This window comes from Chaetodon trifascialis, chromosome 7 (assembly GCF_039877785.1).
Source record: "Chaetodon trifascialis isolate fChaTrf1 chromosome 7, fChaTrf1.hap1, whole genome shotgun sequence".
NCBI lineage: Eukaryota > Metazoa > Chordata > Actinopteri > Chaetodontiformes > Chaetodontidae > Chaetodon > Chaetodon trifascialis.
The window spans coordinates 30,836,835-30,858,933 of NC_092062.1; the positions used below are offsets into that span (position 1 = coordinate 30,836,835).

A 22,099-nucleotide genomic window follows, 5' to 3' on the forward strand; every position below is an offset into this window, starting at 1 on the left:
ACAGTTGAGGTGACAGGAATCAGTCTGTCCCTGCTGACGTCAGGTCACATGGGATGACGTCATCGGGAGCCTTCTGAGGTGTGTCTCAGGACACGTATGTTCCACTTCCTGCCTGTTGTCAGCTGAACTGAATTAATGAATATTCTCATCAGAGCTACAGTCACTTCATTCCTTCCTCACGTTCATCTGTCCCGTTTCTGTGACTCTGCTCCTGACGTCACTCTAAAGCCCCGCCCCTCCGCAAACCAACAAAAACAAAATGGCGTCCCGTCCTGGCTGTGTGGCGCCGTTTGGCGCCTCTCGGCCTCCATGCTGATTTATTGTCGTTTGTTCGTTCCGCTGCTCTTGTGTTCGCGGTCGGTCCGGTTGACCGGAGCCGTTCAACGCCTCCAGCCTGAAAACCCGCAGCTGGACGCGGTTCAGTTCCTCCAAAACACAAACCAATGAGAGACAGCGCTGTGCGAGTGACGGAAGTGACGTAAAAACGTTGTGAGCCAATCTGCAGCTCTGACACCGAAAGCAGGAGGAAGTCCCGCCCCACGCGCGCCTGGAGAAGAACCGTACAAACCCGTCCGTGCTCTGCTGTCCCGCTCCGAGGCTCCAGAACAGGTAAGACCAGTCCGGCTCGCCCGGTCCAGCTCAGGTTAAGTTGCGGGTCCGGTCCGCTGGCACTGGTGGTGCATTTAGGGAGCGCTTGGTGGGTACGTCCTGCCGGCGGGGCGGTGCAGGCTCACAGTAGTTGTTATCCAAACGCACCGCGGCTGACGGTGCGCGTGGCTGCGGGCAGATGCAGGTCTGCAGCCCGGTTCGGTGTAGACGGTAACCCGGGTGTAACGTTAACGAGCTAGCGGGACTCTGTAATGTTTCTGCTCCCCGCCCGGACTGAAAGTTTGTTCTGTGGAGACAGGAACGAGGAGCCCGGAGAGGAGCGCAGCGCCCCCTGCGGCCGCAGCGCGACTTGACGTACTGGACTGTTTACTGCGTTTCTTTATATAAAACTTTATTTAAAACAACAACCCGAAACAGACGCACCGAGAGCAAAACTGTCCAGATTTAACAACATAACGTGTCACTACAGCGTTCATACTCGTGACTTTTATGATAACAGATAATCAATCACAGTGTCTCATTGTTAACCTTTCGCTCCTCTTCGTCAAGTTTAACCTTTAAAGAACATTTTAGAGCAGAAACTGTTGAGACAAACGTGGTAAACATGGCTTCCTGCTGTCAGACTGAGATGATTCTTTTTTTTTACAGCGACAGTCGTTTGCATCACTTCCTGTTGTCACTCGCTGATTGTGACTTCATGTGTTTGACTGTGAGACACAGAAGTCCCAGAGACACGTGGACATGTTCAGCTGCTCCGCTCCGTCTTTGAGTGAAGGTCATGTGATGTCCACTAAAGGGACGTCATGGTCAGCTGTTGTTTCCAAGTCCAGCCGCTGCTTTTCAGGCTGGGAGAAAGTGATGATGATGATGATGATGAAGAAGAGGTCAGAGGTCACACGCATGTCACTTTGACACTGACAGCGGTTTGTGTTTCTATAGCAACATGGATACAGAGTTGTTTATGGAGTGTGAGGAGGAGGAGCTGGAGCCATGGCAACAGGTGGACGACAGTGTGGAGGAAGACGAGATGGACTTCGACAACTACTACGAGCCAGGTGAGAGCACGCACGCACGCACGCACGCACGCACGCACTGTCCTGTGGAATAATACCTGTCTGTCTGTCTGTCTGTCTGTCTCTCCAGTGGAGGATTCTCTGTCTCCTCTTCCAGCCTCTGAGACTCCGCCTTCCAAAACTCCTCCATGCATGACACCACCTGCTCCAACAGGTATGTGTGTGTGTGTGTGTGTCTGTGTGTGTGTGTGTGTGTGTGTGTGTGTGTGTGTGTGTGTGTGTGTGTGTGTGAAGTCACAGAGCTCAGATCCCACAAAGAGACTTCAGTCCTTTCCTGTCTTTCAGTGTCTCTGGGACACTTTTGACATGTGTCTCAAACACAGCAGCAGCACTTTTATTTATATTTACACCACATTGTTTTTTCTCTCAGCTTCTTCTCCTGTGCAGATCGTCTCCTCCTCTGTGATGCCTCCTCCTCCTCCTCCTCCTCCTCCTCCTCCTCCTCCTCCTCCTCCCTCCATCATCACCTCCTCCTCTGTCTCCCACCTCCCTGCCCCCTCCACGCCTGCTGCCGCAGCCCCGCCCTTGATGGCTCAGGCCCCGCCCCTGATCCTGACACAGACGGCAGGTGGAACGTTCCTCCTCCCAGCAGCCCCCGGGGCAGGCAATGCCCCGCCCATCCTCCTCACCACACAGGTACAGAAAACAAACACACCCTCTGCTGCTCCCTCTGCTTTTCGCTTTAATCATGCTCAGCTCATGCTTCTGTTCTGTGACATCACTGTGACATCACGTGTTGCCACGCAGGGTTTCCCGGTGCAGACGGTCATGAACCACGGCACTCCTCTGCTGCTGAACCTGCAGCCTGGTCAGACGGTCCAGCCGCTCACTCTGATCCAGTGTAGGACCTCGACTCCATCGGACATTAATCCATAAGAAATATGATCTGATTATTGATCGCGCCTGATCTGATTGCTCATCGAGCTCTTTGCTGTCCCCACAGCTCCATCCTTGGGTCAGTTGGTTAGGCCGAGTGTGGGCATGTCCCCCGTCCTCTCCCAGGGCCAGGCGGTCCAGACCAGACCAGGTTCCACCCCCTCAAGAGGCCCCGCCCAGCCCGGATCCACCTTCACCGCCATGCAGCTTCCTGCCACGCTAACCATCCGCACCAGCACACCAGGACCCAGTCAGTCACTCTGGACAGAGACATCCAATCAGAATTGATCAGATTGATTGATTGATTTAATGATTGATTGATTGATTGATTGATTGATTGATCTGTTTTTTCCAGTGAACCTCCAGGTGACCCAGGTGGGTGGGGCCAACTCCCTGAAGCTGGCAGGTTCCCCCGCCCTTCCCTCTGGCTCAGCCAATGGAGTGAGAATCAGTCCGTTCAGCACCGGTACGTGTCTAACAGTAATCAATACTGGAATCAATACTGATGCTTCGATGTTGATACTGCGTCTAAAACAGGTCTGACTCTTTAAGTCCACTGTATTTTATTGATAGTGCTTATTGGCTCCTTGGATTACCGTTCAATAAAAAGGAAAAGTTGAGAACAGAACCAGCATAAATGAAGGACCGGCCAGGTTAAGAACTGGAACTCGACCCGGAGCTGAAAGTCCGCTTTGAGGACTCCTGTTTGTACCTGCACAACATCTGGATGACTGAGGCGATTGAGTGTTCGATGCCTCCACGTCCCCCTCCCAGTTTGTGAAGCAGACACCGGGGCGTCGCAGACCTGATGATGAGCTGCCGGACTTTTATTGTAAAGGAGGCGCAGGAAGTGTTGAGTTACCTGTTTGATCCTCCGGACTCACCTGCAGCAGCTGGAGAGTGAAACGATGAGGTCACGCTGCTCTGACAGTGACAGCGTGACCTCATCGTGTTACCGGGTTGCCACTGTCTCAGTTTCTATGTCGCCTGCTCCAGCAGCTCCTGGCTCCACCCCCTCTGTCATCATGACCCCCATTGTGACCTCTGCGGCGACCTCTGACCCCCCCAGGGTGGTGATGAGTGTGGAGGAGTTCTATTACGGGACGTTTGAAGGTGACCTGAGTCTGAGGAAGCCACAACCGCTGGGAATCAAAACCTCCACCTTCACCTGCCAGATCTGCTCGCACCTGGCTGAGAACAACCTGAGGTGGGATCACTGGAACACACCTGGACTGTGTACTGCACGTGCAGCGCTGCGTCTGTTCACCTGTGTGCGTGCGTGTGTTTCAGGTTGATGCAGCACATGCTCCAGCACTCAGAGCTGGTTGGAGGAGGAGGAGGAGGTGATGAGAGGAAGTGCTGTAAGTTCTGTTACAGACAGTTCTCGTCTCCAGCTCAGCTGCAGAGCCACCAGGAGCAGGTGCACGGCCCCGTCCTGTCGTCCTGTAAGAAGCACACCTGGTCACACACATGAAAACACAGAACAAAGTGTCCTCCTGCTCTTGACATGGACCTAAACGTAGGACTTAGTGTCTTTCTTTGAACTTGTTCTGGGACGATGGCTCAAGGTTCACCTGTTCTAAGTAGAACGTGACTTGACTTTGGACTTACCTCTCTCTCTCTCTCTCTCTCTCTCTCTCTCTCTCTCTCTTCCTCTCTCCCTCCCCCCCTCTCTCCCCCTCCCTCTCTCTCTCTCTCTCTCTCTCTCTCTCTCTCTCTCTCTCTCTCTCTCCCTCTCTCCCTCCCCCCCTCTCTCCCTCTCTCTCCCCCTCCCTTCTCTCTCCCTCTCTCCCCCCCTCTCTCCCCCCTCCCTCTCTCCCTCCCCCCTCTCTGTCCCTCTCTCCCCCTCCCTCTCTCCCTCCCCCCTGTCTCTGTCTCTCTCTCTCTCCCCCCCACCTCCCTCCCTCTCTCTCTCTCTCTCTCTCTCTCCCCCCTCCCTCTCTCTCCCTCCCCCTCTCTCTCTCTCTCTCTCTCTCCCCCCCCCCTCCCCCTCCCTCTCTCTCTCTCTCTCTCTCTCTCTCTCCCTCCCCCCTCTCTCGCTCCCTCTCTCCCTCCCCCCCTCTCTCTCCCTCTCTCTCCCCCTCCCTCTCTCTCTCCCTCTCCCCCCCCTCTCTCCCCCCTCCCTCTCTCCCTCCCCCTCTCTGTCCCTCTCTCCCCCCTCCCTCTCTCTCCCCCTCCCTCTCTCTCCCTCTCTCCCTCCCCCCTCTCTCTGTCTCTGTCTCTCTCTCCCCCCCACCTCCCTCCCTCTCTCTCTCTCTCTCTCCCCCCTCCCTCTCTCCCTCCCCCCTCTCTTTCTCTCTCCCTCTCCCTCTCTCCCTCCCCCCTCTCTCTGTCTCTCCCCCCCTCTCTCCCTCCCCCCCTCTCCCTCCCCCCCTCCCCCTCTCTCTCTCTCTCTCTCTCCCTCTCCCTCTCTCCCTCCCCCCCTCTCTCTCTCCCTCCCCCCTCTCTCTGTCTCTCCCCCTCTCTCTCTCTCTCTCCCTCTCCCTCTCTCCCTCCCCCCCCCCCCCTCAGGTATGTGTCGTATATGTGAGTGGGCATTTGAGAACGAGCCGGCCTTCTTGAACCACATGAAGTCCAACCACAAACCAGGAGAGATGCCCTACATCTGCCAGGTGAGCCTGACCGCCGACCTCTGACCCGCCTCATTGTTTGTCCTCAGACCTCATTAACTCAGGTGTGACTTGCAGGTGTGTTCGTATCGCTCGTCCTTCTACTCGGATGTCCTCCAGCACTTTGCCAGCTTCCACAGAGACTCTTGCTTCTTGCTGTGTGTTTTCTGCCTGAAGGTGACCAGAAACCCCACCAGCTACCAGCAGCACCTGCTGCGACACCAGGTAACCACACACACCTGTCTGAAGGTCTCCAGCTCTGGTCAGATTCTTAGGACGGTTCCTAACGGAGTGAAATGACCTGCAGTATCTGAGTGGCAGCCAAAGGTGCTGCAGTGCCTCCTTTCTCTTCTCCTTTAGCGAAGGACACACTGGACCATCCCTCGTCAAAGGAGAGGTGACAACGCCGTTCCACAGCCTGCATCAGACAGAACCATCAGAACATGATAAGTCCTCAGTCCAAGGTGGTCCTGAGTTGTTGTTCTGGATCTGGATTGTCAGACTCATCATCAGCAGGTTGAACCGTGACGCAGTCTGTCACGGTTTCACACAGATGAAGCGTTTAATTCATTGAGCTTGAAACATAACGATGATACGTACAACAGAAGGGTTGTAGGTCCAACTCGTCACGTCTGTCCTTTAAAAACTGCAGTATTTTCATACAACTAGACTAATTTGAGAAGTAATTTTGACTGTCAAAGCAGCTACAGTCCTCAACAGGAACGAATGCTGACGAAGAGGGAGAGAAAGGTCACGTGACTAGGGCTGGGCGATATGACTGAAAACTGTATCACGATATAAAAATACATAAAAATACATTCAATTTTAACATTTTTTTTTCAACAATATCTTTATTGAATTTTCAGAAAAGCAAAGAGCTAACAGTGTGACACAGTAGTGACAGTATGTCAACATGTAGTGTAAATTCTTGTAGGACAGGGACAATCATTAAAGCAAAAAATATTAAAACAGTGGATTCAATTATTCCCCTATTGTACACATATGGTCACTATAACAATACAAACAGGATGAGACAAAAAACAAAAAAACAAACAGGTAAAGAAACAGAACAAGAACATGGCGGTTAATAGGATGTTTCAGTAAAGGTATAAGATCATGAGATCACTCAAATATTAAAGCCGTACAGTCTAGTGGCTAAAGGATGAAGGAACAAAGATATGCAGAAGGTATATTCATTCTGTTCCAGGTTCATTCAGTAGATGAGATAGATCATTGTTTTTAGTGTATTGGATAAATTGACCCCACACTTTTTGAAATATCTCCTGTTTGTCCTTAAGAATGTAAGAAATTTTTTCCAGAGGTAAGCAAGAAGATAATTCCCTAAACCACATGGCAATGCCTGGCTTACCTATATTTTTCCATGTTAAAGCTATTATCCTCTTTGCTTGTAGTAAACATATGTTTAAAAAAATGTTTTCATGACGTTTTATATTATGAGCATCTGGGTATAGGCCAAGTAGGAAAAGTTTGGGGTCTAGCTGTAATCTGATCGAAAGGATCTCCTGCACAGTTAACCTAACCTCCTCCCAAAACTCACCCACTCTTGGACACTGCCATATACAGTGAAAAAAGTGCCCTTATTTACACCACACCTATTGCAAGTATCCGGGATATTCACATTAAATTTGTTTAGTTTTTCTGGAGTGATATACACCCTCATTAGCCAGTTATATTGTAGTGTTGCCCGTCCTTGTCTGGGCTGCTTTGCATGCCCTGCGCCATTGTTCCAATGTTAATTCCTCCTGTATGTCCGATTTCCATGCATTAAATTTTGAGTCAGAAGACTCAGGTGAGAAGGTTTTCAGTAAATCATAAAATTCAGAAATGATGCCCTTTCCCAAAGGGTTTTTTCTAAGAGTTTTCTCCAATAGGGTCAAGGGCGGGCAGGACGTGATGATTTTGGTTTGCTCTGATAAAACTCCTTAGTTGAAGGTACTTGAAAAAGTGTTTGCGAGGGATGTTATATTTTCTGATCAGCTCCTCGAATGTTAAAATATTTCCATTGTCACCATAAATGTCTTTTATTTGTTTCACCCCTCTATCTGCCCACAGTTTAAAACCTGCGTCTGCTTTTCCTGGGCTGAAAAAGTTATTGCCCCAGATTGGACTGAAGCAGGAGAGTGGAGGGGAATCTCTTAGATAGTTCCTGACTTCTCGCCAGACTCCTATCATGTTTTGGACAAAAGGATTAATTTAAACGTTTTTATTTTAAATTGAACCTTCCTCTGATTATAATCCCTCAGCTATCAAGGCAGAAAGGAAATGTCAACACAACCATGGAAAACACTCAAATAATAAATGTAAAAAAAGTGTAAAAATGTAAACAGAGAAACCTGAGAACTTTTTTTCTGCTGACTGAACTATAAAACCAGCCTGGACATAAGAACAACTTCAGTCGCTCTTCTTCCTCTGAACATACATGAACTGTTCAGTTATATTTTTATTATAAGAGCTGTTTGTAAGCTGGCTTCTCCTCAGTGCTCAGTGAAGCGTGTCTTTAGCTGTATGAGATGCCGCTGCCTCCGTTACGTCTTCGTGCCTTTTAGATGATTTGTCATCAGGCACTGAAGCAGATACCTCTGCATGGCGGTCAGCTGCTTGTCGGTGCTGCTGCGGTTGTTGGACGTTGGCGAATACGGCTGCGCTCCAAAGAGTGAGCGCGGCTAAGCTGGTTCAATAAGTTTGTGGTGTTACTGGTCTTGGTGGGGACGACAGTCTTGCATAAGTTACAGACCACATTGGTCTGACGACGGTCCGACTTATAAAATCCAAAAAACTCCAAACTGAGCTGACTTTCCCTGTTTTATTCTTCGCTCGCTGCAGCGCTCACTTTCTGTTCCTCATCTCACTCCTCGCGGAGCATCAAACATGAGACAACGACACGGCGCAACCGAACTTGATACTGTTACATGATTGGCTGTTAGCGTGTCTCTCTCACTGATTAGCGATCACTCCCTACGTTGCTCGGTTACCTGAGAGCGAGTGCCTTTGTTCATGCAACCAACCTCACTTCAAAACTTCAGGTTTCTTCTGACGAAGAAAAATAAATTATCGAATGCTTTATCGAACGCATTTTTATTGATATTGATGACGTGTCTATCGCGAGACATATCGCTATCGTTTTATTGGCCCAGCCCTACATGTGATCCTGGAGCAGCTCATCATAGCTGTAATGATGCAGCTCAGCGAGGATCCTGGACCTCACCTCTGGATCAGGGTGCAGTCTGCAGTTCACAGCCTTCACTGCTGAAGCAGACTTCAGGATCACGTGACCTGTCTCTGTTTCTGCTCTTAGTCTTGACTCACACCTCTTTATTAGTCCTTGGTATTAGTAAGACCTGGTTTTAGGGGGTCCTGCGGCCCCCTCACCGCCTTTACTTCTTGTGTCCATGCCTACAGTCCTTTTTTCATGGTGTGTCTCATTGTAACGGGCGAAAACTGTGAAAGTCCTGATTTGCGATCCACTACAAAAGCTCGACTGTTTCTCTGTCTTTTGTCTTCTCTCTTTCTGTCTCTGCTTGTCTCAGATCAATCAGGCCTTCCACTGCAATAGGTGTCGTCTTCAGTTTGTCTTCCTCAAAGATAAGATGCAGCATAAACTGGAGAACCATCGCTGCTTCCGTCGACCTGCTCAGCTGGAAGGACTGCCCCCGGGGTCAAAGGTCAGCTTGATGCCTGTCCTTCAACTGTTGATTCCCCGTCTTCTCCTGAGCACCAGCAGCTGGTTTTCATATTTCTGCCACATCAGCAGTGAAGTCCAACTCCGTCAGTTCTCAGTATTGATCCGTGTGTCTCCAGGTGACTATCAGGACCTATGGGAAAATCAGGACGGCCATGACATCAGCGGGGAGCCGCCTGCTCCAGAGCCCCTCCTCCCTCATCCAGCCAATCAACATCAAGACAGAGCAGCAGAAGTGTCCGATCCAGAGGAGCCCGGCGCTCTCCAAATCAGCTCGATCACCAACCAAGAGGCCGCTCAGCCGCAGGGTCCACGTCGGCAGGTCAGACTGAAGAGAAGTAAGGTTTCTCTGAGGACGGCACTCGAGGAAAGTCACCTTGCTTGATGGTAAATACTTCCTGTCCTCGTCCAGCAGGAGTTCCTCCTACGATGGAGACCGGCTGGTGTGTCTGGAGTGTGGAACCGATGCCTCTGATTTCTCAGCTCACTACCCGACTCACGTCCACTGTCTGCTGTGTCCATACAGCAGCTGCTGCTCCAGAGCCTACGCTGCCCACATGATCCAGTAAGTCCTGCAGGGACGCTCACTGTACTGCAGGTGTACTCACTGTACTGCAGGTGTACTCACTGTACTGCAGGTGTACTCACTGTACTGCAGTCAAGCAGTACGGTGTGATGTAATGGTCAGCGCTTGGGCAGCAGGTCAGATGTGTGATCGATGGTTGTGATCAGCTGTTGTTTGTTGTTAATTGCAGACACCACGTGCCGCGGTCCAAAGACCAGGTTGTCCCTCTACACAGACTTCCTCCTCCATGGTGAGTCTGACCTCTGACCTCTGACCTGCTCTCACTCACTGCAGCAAAGTGACAGAATACATAGTTTTGACTTTAGTACAAATTTGAGGTACTTTTCATTCTGCTTTTACTTCTACTGTGTGTGTGTGTGTGTGTGTGTGTGTGTGTGTGCGCGCGCTCGTGCATGCGCTGCAGCGTCTGACCTTTGGGTGGCGGTCTTCGTCCCTGAAACTCTGACTGTTGATGTTGAACATTTTCCTCCATGAAAACGAAGGAATTGAATATTTGTGTTGGTCTTTGCTGAGCAGTTTTTTAATGTTGACACAGAACAAGTTCATACCTTCAGAAAGCAAGAAAAAAACCTTTCTGTTTGAAAGTGAAAACCTGTTCGGGACCAGGTCCAGGACCAGGTCCAGGACCAGGTCCAGGACCACAGATGTACTGGGTCACGTCTGGTCTGCAGATAGTTCAAAATTCTCGTCAGTTGATCGAACGAGACGTTGAGTTTAGAAAAGACAAAATGATTTAACCTTTGAGTGTCTCATTAAAGACAGCCTTTAATTCATTTGTCTGTCCTCTCATTGATGGACAGACCTCTGACTGTGCTGTCTTACTGTCTTATTTTCCTCCCTCAGTGTGTTCCTGCTGCACTGCTCTAGCTGCGACTTCAGGCCTCAGACTGCGGACCAGATGGCCGATCACCTGCTGAGGAACCCGGAGCACCACAGCGCCACCTGTCGCAGCAGGAGTAAGACTTCAGCACACGCACACTGAGGGTCACAGCAAAAACGCACATTACCAGCCCGCATGTGTGAAAGCAGGGTTTGTTTGTTTGTTTGTTTGTTTGTTTGTTTGTCTTCACAGATTCAGTGACAGAAATGCTTCAGACTCAGTGAGACATGTTGATATGAAAAGGCTCAGTTTCATGTTCGCACTTTTATTTCAGGTGTCGAGCGGCTTTAAGTGCTCTGATGTCCAAAGACGCACTATTTGTCCCCCGCTGTCCATGACTGCAGCATCGTCCTGCTCTCTGTATGAAACTGTGTTTTACCTTCAGTCCTCCTCAACAGCTCAGTCTGCTCTGATTGGTCAGCTCACACAGGTCTGAGCTGGCAGGTGTTTCCTGTTAGCTCTGCAGGTGTTTTTAGCTTCCAGCTAGCTGCACTTGTAGCATGAGTCAAAAGACACAGCTGTTCATGAAGAGAACGTCTCTCAAACATGCTAAACAGGCTAACGGCAGCAGATGAACTTTGACTCGGTTGTTAGCATTTAGCTGCGTATGTCTGGTCGTTGTTATTGTGTGTTTTGTGGTAGTTATGAGATCCTGGTCTTGTAATTGTTCAGAGTGTGTGAAGTCATAATAACAAGGTTATGTCTATCAAATGGTTTTCGACTTGCAGCAGTAGGTCTGACTCGCTCTGTGAAAACAGACATGAACAATCAATTCTGGATTTCCACCATCAAATTTTCAAAGTAAATAGATCAGCCTGTAGCTAACCTTGAACTGCAGATACGACGTCAGGAAACTCAGCTTCGGGTTGAACGGAGGTCACTTCCTGGTGTTTGGTCACGTCTCGGCTCTCAGTTCCAGCTGTTCTTTTTGCTCGGAGTCTGAAATCAGACGGAGGTTTGTTGATCCACAGCTCTGCTGGCGTCCAGCTTCTGGCTTCACCCAGAGCCAAAGTCAATAAACCTGACCTGACTGAAGGTTCACAGTGTCCACCGGCTCCCTGATGGCACAAAGCCGAGGAACTGAAGGGAGTGTCGACAGCAGAGGGACACTGTTGTATCTGGAACAATGCACATCAGGATATATTCCAACATGATCTGCTGCCAAATTAGAGAAGAATCACTGTATAAAGTTCACCTCCCCAGAGGACGAGGAGGAGGGGGACAGAGGACAGGAGGAAGGACTGACACAGATGTGTCTTCTTCAGTCTTTCTGAACTTCACTCAGTCTTGTGATGTCAGTTATTTATCTTACAGGCATTTTAGAGACATCATTGAGTTTGTGGCGACTGCACTGTTGGACACTTTTTTTGGTGTATTTTTGTTGGTGGTTTTGGTGGCTTTTGTATTGAGCACCAACTGCCTCCTTGGTGGAGGTTTGAGAACCTTTTCCACTTCAGTATCTAGTTATGATTATGAATTTTACATGTTTTACAAGTCTAGCTGCCAGGTGTGCTGCATAGGTGATAACTATCCAAACAACTTGCCTTCAATGGGTTATACATGATCGACTCCACCCACTGATCTTTACGATTATGTTATGGGTTCAGGTCAAATATAATAATAATAATATTAAAATAATAATAATAACAAAAAAATAATGCGGGTGGGTGCTCCTGTGGTATGGACTCTTGATGTGTTGTTACTAAGTGAATGTTACTGAATATGCAAATTCTACTTTGATGTTTTGGTATGTTGTGATTTTGATATTGATGTTTCTAGAAATAATGATAGTGAATGATAATAAATGTAATTTATAACGCACTTTACATCAAATAAATGACCTCATGAATGATTGTTTGTCCTTTCTTTTCAGCCTACACTGAACCTGACATCCAGTTCTGCCACAATGAAGAGCAGCAATGTTCAGAAGAGAGGGAACCAGTCCAGAACAGGGTCTTGCCAGATCCGACCTGGAGGTCAGCAGATTGTTGGAAGCATCTGGCAGAGATCGATAGCACCAAGTCAACCATCGTTCCATTCATGCAGAGCAGTGGGCCTCGTCACTGCCTGTCGAAGAACAGTGACGCCATCGACTTCTTCAACCTGCTGTTCCCCACAGAGCTCATTGAGCTGATCACCAGTGAGACTAATGCCCATGCCAAGACCTGTCAGTTCCTTGGCTCCTGCTACCCAGACTGGGTCCCAGTCACCACCCATGAGATCAAAGGTTTTATTGGCCTTGTCATCCTGATGGGGATCCAGAACCTTCCTGACCCATCACACTACTGGTCCTGGAGTAACTACGACAACAGCTATACCTTCTACCGTGCCATGAGTTTCAAACGCTTCAAGCAGATTGCTGCCAACATTCGCATGGGCAGCTTCATCACAGACGAGTATCGTGGCACCAGTAAGTCCAGTGACTCGCTGCACATCTTCAGGCCAATGCTGGACATCCTGGGTAGAGCTATGTGGAACACCTACCAGCCAAACTGCTGCCTGACCATCGACAGGGCACTGCCGCCTCGCCTGGAGGAGGAGAACTGCCACACCAAGGGGAACTCAAAGACACAACCTCAGGTATGGTTGCTCTGTGACTCAAAGTCTGGGTACTGCCACCGCTTCTTCATCCAAGTGGGGGAGAACATGGGCCAGGATTCAGGCTTCACTGTGGTGCCAGAGCTTGTGAAGGATCTGGAGGACAAACACCACCATCTTTACCTGGCTAGTTCACTTACATCTGTCCCACTCATGCAAAGGCTTCTGGACCAGGGCATTTACGCCTCCAGCTCCTTCCCTCCAGCCAGCCCCATCCTGCCCAGAGAGCTGTGGGAAGAGGGCCAGCTGGAGAAACCTGGGAACTTCCTGCAGAGGCAGTTTGGCCCTCTGCTAGCCACCCGTTGGAGGGACACCAAGGAGATGGGCTGCCTGTCAACTAACGCACCTCCAGGTGAGCAGGACACTGTTTGGAGGCGGTCTCAGACCAAAGTGGGTGGACTGGACCCCATTGATCGCCCAATGGCCTTCCGCCTCCTGCAGGAGAACATGCGAGGGGTTGACATCTGTAAACAACTGCTGGCCTGCAACCCACTTGGAGGAATCCCACAGGACCGACACTGGCGCAGCCTCTTCTGGTTTCTGGTCAACCTGAGCATTGTCAATGCCTTCATCATACTGCGGGAGAGCCGCAGAGAGAACCCACCTGCATGGGTGCAAGACGGCCTTTTCACTCAGGTCAACTTCCGCAAGCGTTTGGGCAACCAGCTCGCCAAGTGTGCTCAGAAATACTTTGAGATCATGGAGATTGCCAGCTCCCGTGGCATGAGGGTGGAGGTGGCAGACAAACCACTTAAACAAAGACACAGGATGGTGAAAATCAGCGGCATCTCCAAGAGATGCAGGAACTGCAACTTGAAGAACGTCCGCCATGAGAGTGTGTACGGCTGCATCATCTGTAAGGTTAACCTGTGTAAACAGCCAAGCTGCTTCTGGGAATTTCACGGCCTGTCGCCACTGAACAGAGGTCAGTATTTATACAGTTAATTTCAAGGGTTGTGGTCAGTTCTATTACTAAGAGGTTGGTTTATTACTGTTGAACACTACACAATTCAGTGCACTGTGGTAGCTGAATTGTTATGTCGCTAGCTCGATTCCAGCTGGTGATCATTTTGCATGTCATGCCCTTTCTCTTCTGTTTCCTGTCTGCCTCTGCTATCCAATAACGACTTAAAAAATAAAGCCTTTAAACAGCCCTGCACAATTAAAGATGCATGTTTGATGTCTTTAACAGGATCAGCAAAACTTGGATTCCTCAAGGACAGAATAAGGTAAACATTTCACTAAATGTATTCACATAGACACATTCTTGTCGCTAATGTATTTGTTTTGCAGTTAATTTTGGAATGTGTGTTTTTGGGTACAATTATTAAAGCTTTGTATTTAATGTCATTGAAAGATTTATTTGGACAATACACAATGAGTTGAGTAGTTGAATGAAACATGGGTCCAGTGTGTGTTTTGTCTTTATCAGTGAAATATATATTTTTTGTCTGCTTTGTTTTAGAAGTCAGAAGTTGCTGCTGTGCTTTTATTTTGGCAATAATGTTGACAAGCATTTCATTCTCTGTGCTGCAGTGGAGCAGTCGAAGTAAATGAGGTCCAGGACATTGTGGATGGCGCGATGGCCCCTGTAGAGGACATTGACTTCTCTGATGACGAGAGACTGGATGATCTGGATGATTTTGATGAAGAAGCAGAAGATATTAAGGAAGAATTTCTCAAAGAAGAAAAACGTCCCATGTCTCACCTGCCATCAACAACAGATGGCCAGTCCCAATCAGCAACAGTCTTGTCTGTCTCTAAAGATCGTGATGATTTCCTCACTGCCCGTCAGTTAAGGATTGCACTGTTTGCTCTGTGTGATGGACTTCACCAGGCCTCGAGGGTTTTTTCAACAGACATGCAGCTAGTCCGGTCTTGGGTGAAGGAGGCCAGGAAGCGTTTGAAGCAAAGTGAACAGGAAGAGAAAGTCCACGGCGATGGTGGGGACCGTATGGTGGCCTGGGTGCTGTCCATGCGAGAGCAGCAGCTTCCGATTACCGAGAGCAACCTATTCCACAAAGCCTCCACGCTGAAGAAGAAAGGTGGTTTCAGTGACTCCTTCCGCATCTCCTACGATTGGGCCGTGAGCTTCATGCTGCAGCATCGGCTGGGTGCACGGAGCATTGGCAGGGAAGCCACGCTGGCTCGCACCCTGCCACTTTCCCTGGATGCCAAGATCAAGTCCTTTAGGGAATTTGCTCAGAAAGTCATCCAGGTCAACAAGCTGTCAGAAAGCACTGTGGCTGCGATGGATGAGCTGTGTCTCTTTGTGGATTTGAGGTTGGTTCAGGACAAGTTTCGCCGCTCAGATGCCCTGGAACTCACTGGGTCTGTACCTCTGGTCACTGTGTACCTGACAGTGCTGGCCAATGGCATCATGCTGCCGACCCTGGTGCTTGCGAACAGACAGCTGGCTGAGAAAGCACTGCCAGAGTTCATCCTGTTGGAGGCAGGCCCAGAGAGTCTGCTAGTAGAAGAAGCACTGGATCTCTGGACTAACAAGGTTTGGCTTCAACATGTGTCTGGTCCAACTCATTGCAATAAATCAATGCTGGTAATGGACCGACACCGGGAACACTTAGGAGATTCTTTCCTTACTTCCATCAGTGGGTCGGGTACTCTCCCAGTCGTGATTCCCGGAGGCTGCTCCTTCCATCTTCAGCCCCTTGAGGTTTGTGTGAAACCGGTTCTGCAGCGTTTCCTGCTGTCACGCTGGGCTCAGTTCACGGCCGGACACCCGAAGGAGTTGGAGGAGACATCACCCCACCGACTCCAAGCAAATGTTGCCCAGCGGCTGGTTGATTGGGTGGTCGAAGCCCTCACACACCTGAACAAACTCCCACAGCTTTGGAAGACATCGTACCACCTGACAGGCATTCTGCCAGGCCAGAAAGAGGAGAACAGGGAGGCTGTAAAGAAGAAGGGGGAGAAACCAGAGGAGGTCCAGTTGGACCTCCTGAGAAACTTGACAGAGACACTGCTGGGGGCTGAAGCTTTAGAGGCCATTCCTCCTGAACTGTTGGAGCTGGAAGACAAAGAGGAAGGGAAGGTCCAAGAAGAAGATGATCAGGGGGTGAACAAGGACAGGGAAGAGACAGGGAAAATGATTAGGGAGGACAGGAAGGAGATGGAGGAGAAAGGAAAGGAAGTAAAGGAGGGAGGTAGGTTGGAGGATATGGAAAAGGAAGGAAAGGGCACAAACAAAAATATGGAAGATAGGAAAGGGACTGAGGATGACAGGGAAGGGGAAATTAAGAAGGTAGAGGAGGACAGTGAAGAGGAAGGAAAAGAGAAAAAGGAGGACAGGAAGGAGGTAAGCAAGGAGAGACGAGAGACCAGGATAGTCATAGGAGAGGAAGTCGGTGATGAGTGGAAGATAACGGTAAAGAGCAGGACGGAAGGTGTAGAGGCTGACAGAGGGGAGGATGAGGGGATGGATGAAAGCTGAACAGATGAAGAAGACAAGGTCCAGAAGCTGTAAACACCTGAGCGAGTTGTCCAGGTGTCTGAAGGAAGTGGCTTCCTGCTGGACATCATCTCTGCAGTTTACTGAGAATCCAGAGTCTTACTTTTGGCAGTTTGTGGAGTTAAAGTCGAGCTCAGCTGAGGGTGAAAGGCCGTCAGGCGAGGCAGATTCACCCAGAAACAAACCTTCTCAGCCTGGACTGAAGCTCCAGTCTGCCACAGGTCTGCTGTGAAGGGTCGCCCAAGACAGACTTAAATAAACTGTGGTATATGATGTGGCCCAGACAGAATACTGGACCAGAATCCTGGAGGTAGTGAAATTCAGCATCCCCTCAGGGATCTGCTGAGAGCTGAACTCGTGTAAAAACTGTACAGATTTTGTCTTTGTAGGAACAAGTTGGAGGGTTTTCTCATCCCTTCTGTTCAATAGGTGATCATGTTGCCTGCTGCTTGTTTTAGACATTTGTCATGTGCCATATTCACAGAAACCAGCTGGGCTGAGTTGTCTTGGCTTGTCCTGATTTTCCAGATGGAGCCTTGAACTCACCACACGATATACAACAAACTCTGATTCGCTGTGATTTTTAGAGACAGTGCAGTTAACAAGTGTTGTTTGTTCCTGGAGTAAAATATCATTGGAGACATGTTTCTGTCAGGATGATACTGAAGCTCGAGCTGCTTAGCAGCAGCAATATCTTCAAGGAACTTTCCAGTGTCTGATGAAACGAAGCTCTGCCTCCAGACCAGCCAACCATCAGCAGTTATGAACAACTGCTAATTAGAAATGCAGCGTCCATCTCAGAGAAAAGAAAGGACACGTTCTGTGAAGAACAGCTTAGCCGAGACATTCGAGAGCATCTTTCCAGCCGTGGACGGACAGTTTAACGGCGCTGTGCAATGTGGGTCTGACACGAACGTCAAGACGTGGTGGTGGACGTGGGTGTCAGGCAATCTCCGTTAGTTGATGTTGTTGAAGAAATTTTACAAGATAGTGAAAAATGTTCATCACAGTTACCGAAAAGACGTCTTCAGACATCAAAACCATTTTTAATAATTGATCCGAAAAGTAGTTTCTGATGAGTTTTCTTGGACGCTGTCGCAGTCGAGACGCTTCCTGTGGATGTTGTATGATGATGGACATGAGCTCTGGAAGCTGATTGGCTGGTCTGGAACATTCATTCATTTTTGGACTCAAATGAGTTGGTCCTGTTTTGAGGACTCAGAACCTGGACCTGAACTTTTCTCCTGTGTTAGTTTGAAGTGTACAGATCGGAGTTTAGTCCTGCTTTTGTTTGTGTCCGTCAGATGAAAGATGTTTGATTTGACTGTGGTCCCAGAACACGTGGTCTCAGTGCTGATGCACAGAGGACTTTAGATGATGTTGCTCATCAATAAAATATGAAACATCTTCACATTTGGATTCTTTTCTGAGTTTTATGACATTTGTTTGTGTGGATCACGTTAAAAACCATGAATGTCATTCAGAAGGATGACTCGCTGTTCAAACACTAACACTGCTAAAGCACTTCATACAAATACAAGTTCAAAGTACCACGATACTTACTACATACCAATAAACGTGCCGTAAATTCAAGTACAACCTTTCTGTGTAGAAAAATACAGGTACACGTACTTTGCAGGAAATTGTCTTAAAATGGACGTTTTGGAAGAAGCAGTGAGTTTGTTTCCGTCCTTAAAGCTGCAGGTTGGAGGATTCAGAGACTCTGAATGTTCTAGAAATGTTCTCATTGATGTGAAATCACCAGATAATTAAAATGGTGTTGTCAGTATCTTAGAATGAGCTCTTGACACCAAAAGAGGGACCAGGTCCTCATCCTCAGAGTCCACCACAGGAGCCCAGAAAGGACAAACCACACAGGCTCTGTAGAGGGACCGTCAGGTTTCTAGAGGCCGGCTGTGGTCGGCTGCTTGCAGTCTGCAGCGTCACCACTGGATGCCAGTAAATCCTCCAGACTGCTGAAAAGCTTCTTTTATGGTTCAGATGCAGTTGACCTTGAACAGCTGATTATTGATCAGAGCAAAGTTAATCTGCATTATGAGTTAGTCACAGATTATGTAACTGACCTTCAAACGTACTAATAAACACTAATTAATAACTTATAAGTACAACATGATTGAGCAAAAATACAGAAGCACAGACGTGTTCCACAGCACAGAATCCAGAAAACACGGATGTGATCCAAACATGATCAGGCCGAGACGCCTTGTTTCTAAAGTGACCCTTGTGGTTTTGAGGTGTCTCGCTTGCCTGAAATCAGCCATGTTGGTTTGAAATGAGAGAAGAAATCATGAAGAGCTGAACCTGAAAGTCTGATTCAAAGACTCTTTAGGTCTCTGCTGGTTCACCAGGTCACGGCTGGTTCCTGTTCCTTATCTAACTGATGCACTTCAGATAATGTCCCGTATGAACTTTGATTGTTTGAGATTCCTCTGTGACGACGATGTTCTTCATCTTCATCTTCAGCAGACTGAAGGAAGCACTCGATCAGTCTGTCGGCAGCAGTTTCTTGTTAACTTAGTTAAGATTTGAATGTTAAATGGCAGGAAAAAGTGGCTGTTGATGTCAAGAAAAGAAAAAGTTTGGGAAAAACAGCCCAGTTTCAGTGAAGCGCTCCATCAAGGCCCCACCTGAGACAGATCTTTGCACCGATCGTCCAATCAGGTTGTAGTATGCATGCCCTGTAAAACAGCAATGCACCTGTCACTGTCAACCTCACATGAATCTCTTCAGTTATTTTAGTGTATGAAGGCCCAGCTCAACAAATCCAGACTGTTTCCTGTCCTGGTCTCACAGGTGGTGGAAAGAGCGCCACGCTGACATCAGGACAACAGAAATTACACCTGCTCAGACTGAACGCTCACCTGTTCAGAAATCCACTCATGATGTGACTGACGGATCGCAGGCTGTGGCCTCAGAGGACTCACGGCCTCTGCAGGACATCTTTGGATGACGCTGCCTGCTTCCTCACAGTCTCACCTGGTACCTGGTGCACCATGTGTGGAGGCACCGCCTGGTTTGGATTAAACACTCGGTCTTTGCAGCGTTGAGCTTGAAGGCTTGTGGTTGGACTGTGGGACCCTCAGGGAGGCAGCCGGTGCTCATGGGCCTTTTCTTTTCCTACAGTCAGCAGTCGGGGCTCAGGTGGCGTTCGGCCATGGTGCTCACCAATAAGCACACAGAGGAAGTATATCCATAACTGCTTTTTCTCATTGCTTTATTCTGTCATTAAACATCCAGAAACAAAAGACAAAAGAGAAGCGCAGAGATTCAAACATGACGCATTGTAAACACAACATAAAAACGAGTTCATAAAAGATCAAAACCCTGAAAGTTCAAACAACTACAATCACTTTTTTTGTGGTGTAAAATCTAAGAGATAAAGTGAGACACCAACAAGGTCAATCAATCATTAACCGAGGTGATAAAACAACAGGACTTACAGCCACATCACACACGTAAGAGCAGAACAGCACAAAACCAGAACGGACCGCCAACATCTGCTTAAACACCGCAAAGCTTCAACGAGACAGTGACGAGCATGAACCATGAGCGTGAATGAAAAGACAAACAAGGGAAGCAGCTTCAGTCATAAAACAGCTGAAAATGATGAGTGGACTTATTCTGTTGTTCACACACACACACACACACGCACGCACACACACACACACCCTGATGGCTTTGTCCTGCACAGAAACATTGAAGTTCTGTTCAATTCATTCAGAATCACATCAACAATCTGCACGATTCAGTGACATGATGGTGTTTGAAGAGTGAACCAGTCTCTGCAGGTCTCTGCTGGACTTCAGAGGGTTAACCTGCAGTCTGCTCAGCTGGCCTGAAAGCCACACCCCTCCTCTCTGATTGGCTGTGTCCTGATATGAAAGCAGTCAAACTCCACCCTCCTGATCTGAGAGAGCCCAGGACAGCAGGACCTGCAGGATCTGATCAGACATGGGTGAGCTGGCTTCTGTTTTTACCACTTTAATCGTCCCTCCAGCACATGTGACGCCTTCACCGTCCTCTGCAGCGTTTGTTTGTCGCAGCTGCTTCAGCTGTACCTTTTTCTCATGAAGTCTGGTTGTTGGCTGCAGCTCTCAGGCAGATCTGCGCCGCTGACCTTTGCTCTGGTTCACTCTGGCTCTGCTGCTGTTCAGCTCGGGGGACACTGGAGGTGCAGCCCCTGAAGCCTCAGCAGCTTTCTGAGCTCACATTAGACTCTGAGGCCTGTTTGTTGTTTCCTGCTGCACTTGATCTTTTTATTCACCTCTGATGAAGCGGAAAATTTGCAGGTCGCTCCTGAGACGTTTCCTGCAAACTCCTTCAAGTATTTCACACCAAGAAAAGCTCCATTTTAGCAAATCAACTTGTTTGTTCCCAGTGGGCAGTTGGATGTGCAGCAGTGAGATACGTTCAGCACACAAAATGCACCTGAACGCAACACTAAGACCAAACAGTGAGAGTGTCCTGTTGACCTGCAGAGCTCAGTGGACGTTACAGACGGCTCAGATAACTGACCGTTGACTGTCTTTGTGTGCTGAACGTGAGTCCGCCAACAATACCAGACCTGCCTGAAAAGTCCTCAAAAAAGCGTCTTTCATGTCTGTCAGAGCAGATGACCTCATGGTGTCCTGTTAGTCTGCTGTCCTCTTTGTGACGTCCAACTGACTTTTGACATTTCATGGATTTTTTGTCGTCTTGTCTCAGAGAAAAGATGATTAGTTTCAGCTGCATTTTCATCAATTAATCACTTAATTAGTAAATTTCAACTTCAAGTGCAGCTTGGCTCAGTTTCCTGGAAACAGCTGCGTATCTGCAGGAAAAGTACTAATAAAAAGTAAAAGTACTAATACCTCACTGTACAAACACTCTAGTACACGTACATGTCCTGCATTTAAAATGTTGCTTCCGTGTACTTCAAGTATTCAGAGTAAAAGTACTCAGTGCAGTTCCTCTTACAAGAAAAATAACTTCAACCGTTATCAAAAAAGTTGATCATTAATTTTCGGCTGATTGATTAATGACTAAACGTTTCCGCTGTAAAACTGTCACATCGTTTAATTTATGACTAATCATCAGATTCTATAAACTCTTCATACGTTTTGTGTAAAGTCTTAAACTGTAAAGTAATTAAAGCTCTGAGGTGAAGAGGAGAAAGTAGCATGAGAGACTTTGAAGTATAAGTACCTCAAACCACCTGAGTAAATGTAGAGTTCAGCTCAGTTTGATAAACTCCAACGTCTGTTTTTCCTCTTTTTGTGTGTTTTTGGTTTGTTTTTCCAGAATCTCACGGAGCAGTGAAGGTTTGATTTCAGCATGAAGTTAATGAGGAATTAATATTGAGGTGTTTTCTTTAGTTTAGTTTTTTCTTTAGGTTTTACAGCAGCTGTTTTAGACGCATCAGGAAGATAAGATAAGATAAGATAAGATAAGATAAGATAAGACTTTATTGATCCCACACTGGGGAAATTCAGTCGTTGCAGCCAGTGAGTGTTAAAAAGCAAACACAGTGGCACAAAAGGGTGGAGATAAAAAAGATGAAAAACAACTGTGTACATGTACATTGTGTACATGGAAAAGTACTACTGCCAGAGATGTTTGTCTGCAGAGATGAATTAACCTTCAGGACCTGAAACTCTGTCACACACCTGTTAGAAATGCTGCAGGTTCAGGGTGGACAC

General features: G+C 48.1%; 2 protein-coding genes across 4 annotated transcripts in view; both read left to right on the plus strand.

Moving 5' to 3' along the window:
• Window positions 1–497: 497 nt before the first annotated feature.
• On the plus strand, window positions 498–17,806 carry pogzb (pogo transposable element derived with ZNF domain b). Of its 2 annotated transcripts, none has more exons than XM_070965884.1 (20): window positions 498–609; window positions 1,549–1,664; window positions 1,753–1,836; window positions 2,053–2,090; window positions 2,121–2,318; window positions 2,430–2,523; window positions 2,626–2,808; window positions 2,914–3,024; window positions 3,555–3,765; window positions 3,849–4,003; window positions 5,070–5,170; window positions 5,246–5,392; window positions 8,716–8,850; window positions 8,987–9,189; window positions 9,283–9,432; window positions 9,623–9,682; window positions 10,297–10,409; window positions 12,207–13,856; window positions 14,124–14,160; window positions 14,468–17,806. In XM_070965884.1, the coding sequence occupies exons 2-20, from the start codon at window positions 1,553–1,555 to the stop codon at window positions 16,380–16,382; spliced, it is 5,697 nt and encodes a 1,898-aa protein (XP_070821985.1). In that variant the 5' UTR covers window positions 498–609; window positions 1,549–1,552; the 3' UTR covers window positions 16,383–17,806. The 2 variants fall into 2 exon arrangements, with proteins under 2 accessions (XP_070821985.1, XP_070821986.1); XM_070965885.1 differs by having other exon boundaries at window positions 3,558–3,765.
• A 2,519-nt stretch (window positions 17,807–20,325) lies between these two features.
• Window positions 20,326–22,099, plus strand: part of selenbp1 (selenium binding protein 1) — a 14,553-nt gene continuing 12,779 nt past the window's right edge. The window contains exon 1 of one of the 2 annotated variants that reach the window (XM_070966222.1): window positions 20,326–20,376. In XM_070966222.1, the coding sequence (XP_070822323.1) occupies window positions 20,373–20,376 (4 nt within the window). In that variant the 5' untranslated portion in view covers window positions 20,326–20,372. The remainder of the gene's footprint in view (window positions 20,377–22,099) is intronic. The other variant, XR_011602345.1, reaches the window with a different exon arrangement.